The sequence below is a fragment of the Sinocyclocheilus grahami genome, unplaced genomic scaffold (assembly GCF_001515645.1).
Source record: "Sinocyclocheilus grahami isolate Dianchi unplaced genomic scaffold, SAMN03320097.WGS_v1.1 scaffold11575.1, whole genome shotgun sequence".
Classification (NCBI taxonomy): domain Eukaryota; kingdom Metazoa; phylum Chordata; class Actinopteri; order Cypriniformes; family Cyprinidae; genus Sinocyclocheilus; species Sinocyclocheilus grahami.
In genome coordinates this window covers 1-1,274 of record NW_015513915.1, presented here as the reverse complement: position 1 = coordinate 1,274, position 1,274 = coordinate 1, and the positions used below count along the sequence as shown (strand labels likewise).

General features: G+C 41.1%; 1 protein-coding gene across 1 annotated transcript; it reads right to left on the bottom strand.

The window, feature by feature from the left end:
* Positions 1-403: 403 nt before the first annotated feature.
* On the bottom strand, positions 404-1,116 carry LOC107578703 (oncoprotein-induced transcript 3 protein-like). Its single transcript, XM_016264632.1, has 2 exons — positions 940-1,116; positions 404-826 (listed from the first exon to the last, which is right to left on the bottom strand). The coding sequence occupies exons 1-2, from the start codon at positions 1,054-1,056 to the stop codon at positions 422-424; spliced, it is 522 nt and encodes a 173-aa protein (XP_016120118.1). The 5' UTR covers positions 1,057-1,116; the 3' UTR covers positions 404-421.
* Between the last annotated feature and the right edge of the window lie 158 nt (positions 1,117-1,274).

The window sequence follows — 1,274 nt, the reverse complement described above, 5'->3', positions numbered from 1 at the left end:
AAAAAGGCTTCAGGTGCACAAATACAAGCATCAGTCTTTAGCTTCACACTTACTTTTCACATTACTAAACCACACCTTAGGTAAACCACAGTGATAAATGGCTCTGAGGAAAGCCATTGTGAGGTTCAACAAAGCTTTGTAGGCCGACCATGAAGGAGAAAGCCTAGGGCTTGAACCTGAAACCTTTTTGTTAGTAGCCCAAAAGCTTAATCTTGCGAGCCTTTAATTTTGCCAAGTTCCTGCAGTGTTTTAAGCATTACCAATGACAAGCTTGGAATATAATGAATGGTGTTAATTACAGGCCTACTTACTCTTTCATTAGTGCATTCTATTGCTCATACTTATGGCTGGAGGACCATAAAATGGGCAACATCCTATTCTTTTCTTCTAAAAATGTCCAAATCTGGTTCACGATAAAATCTCACCCATCTTTGATGATGTCATAGAAGACGGCACTGAATGGATTGTCTTCTGGAGTGGCTCTGCAGGACTCAACGAAGAGAGTGACCTCTGGTAGAGCAGTATGAGCTTCAATGCCCATGTAGATCTGGTCCATCAGCTGAACCTGCACCGGATACAGGCTGGGATCTACCTGACTGTTGAAGCTGCTGTCGGTGAAAACTTCAAACGAGTAACCAAACGTGCCGAAACTGGATTCAGTGAAGATGTAGTCAGATTTATGGTTAACGTAGCGGTTGGAGACACTGGCCATTTTGGGATACTGGCAGGAGAAGCCGAATTTAACCTGATTGCGTCTGGTGATGACAGCATTCGGGTTCTCAAAGGAGTTGATCTCGTTTTTGAAGACGATGAAATCTCCAGAGTCCTGATTGGTGTTGAAACCAAAGAAAAAAGAGAGAAAAAGTAAGAGAATGAAAGGGGCTTCAATGCAATATTCAAATATTTAACTTCGAAGAACATAATACGTAGTTGTCATACATCCATCATAGTGCCACAGGTGTTGAGGGACATCGTGCCCAGGATGTGGGTGTCATTGGAGGTAAGGGAGCAGGTGGGGTCTCGCAGTTGGAGCCAGTTCTGGTCTATTCCATCCATGGAGGCTTTACTAACTACAATGCTGATACTGTTATCATCACAGATAACCTTTGCTTCACCTTGAAAAATATGATTCATTCATTAAATCACGATTCTGGTGTATTTTTATGTAACCTGCATTTAAATCATAAAAAAACCCAAGGCATTAAACATAATTTACACAATTATGTGAATACAAATGCATCTAGATATGCAAGAATTGCACAACAAACACAAGA

Excerpts from the sequence above, each read along its gene's own strand:
- LOC107578703 (XM_016264632.1), bottom strand. The coding sequence starts at position 1,056 with ATGGATGGAATAGACCAGAACTGGCTCCAACTGCGAGACCCCACCTGC. Across the intron at positions 827-939 it reads CCTGTGGCACTATGATGGAT|GACTCTGGAGATTTCATCGT; the intron begins GTATGACAACTA and ends AACACCAATCAG.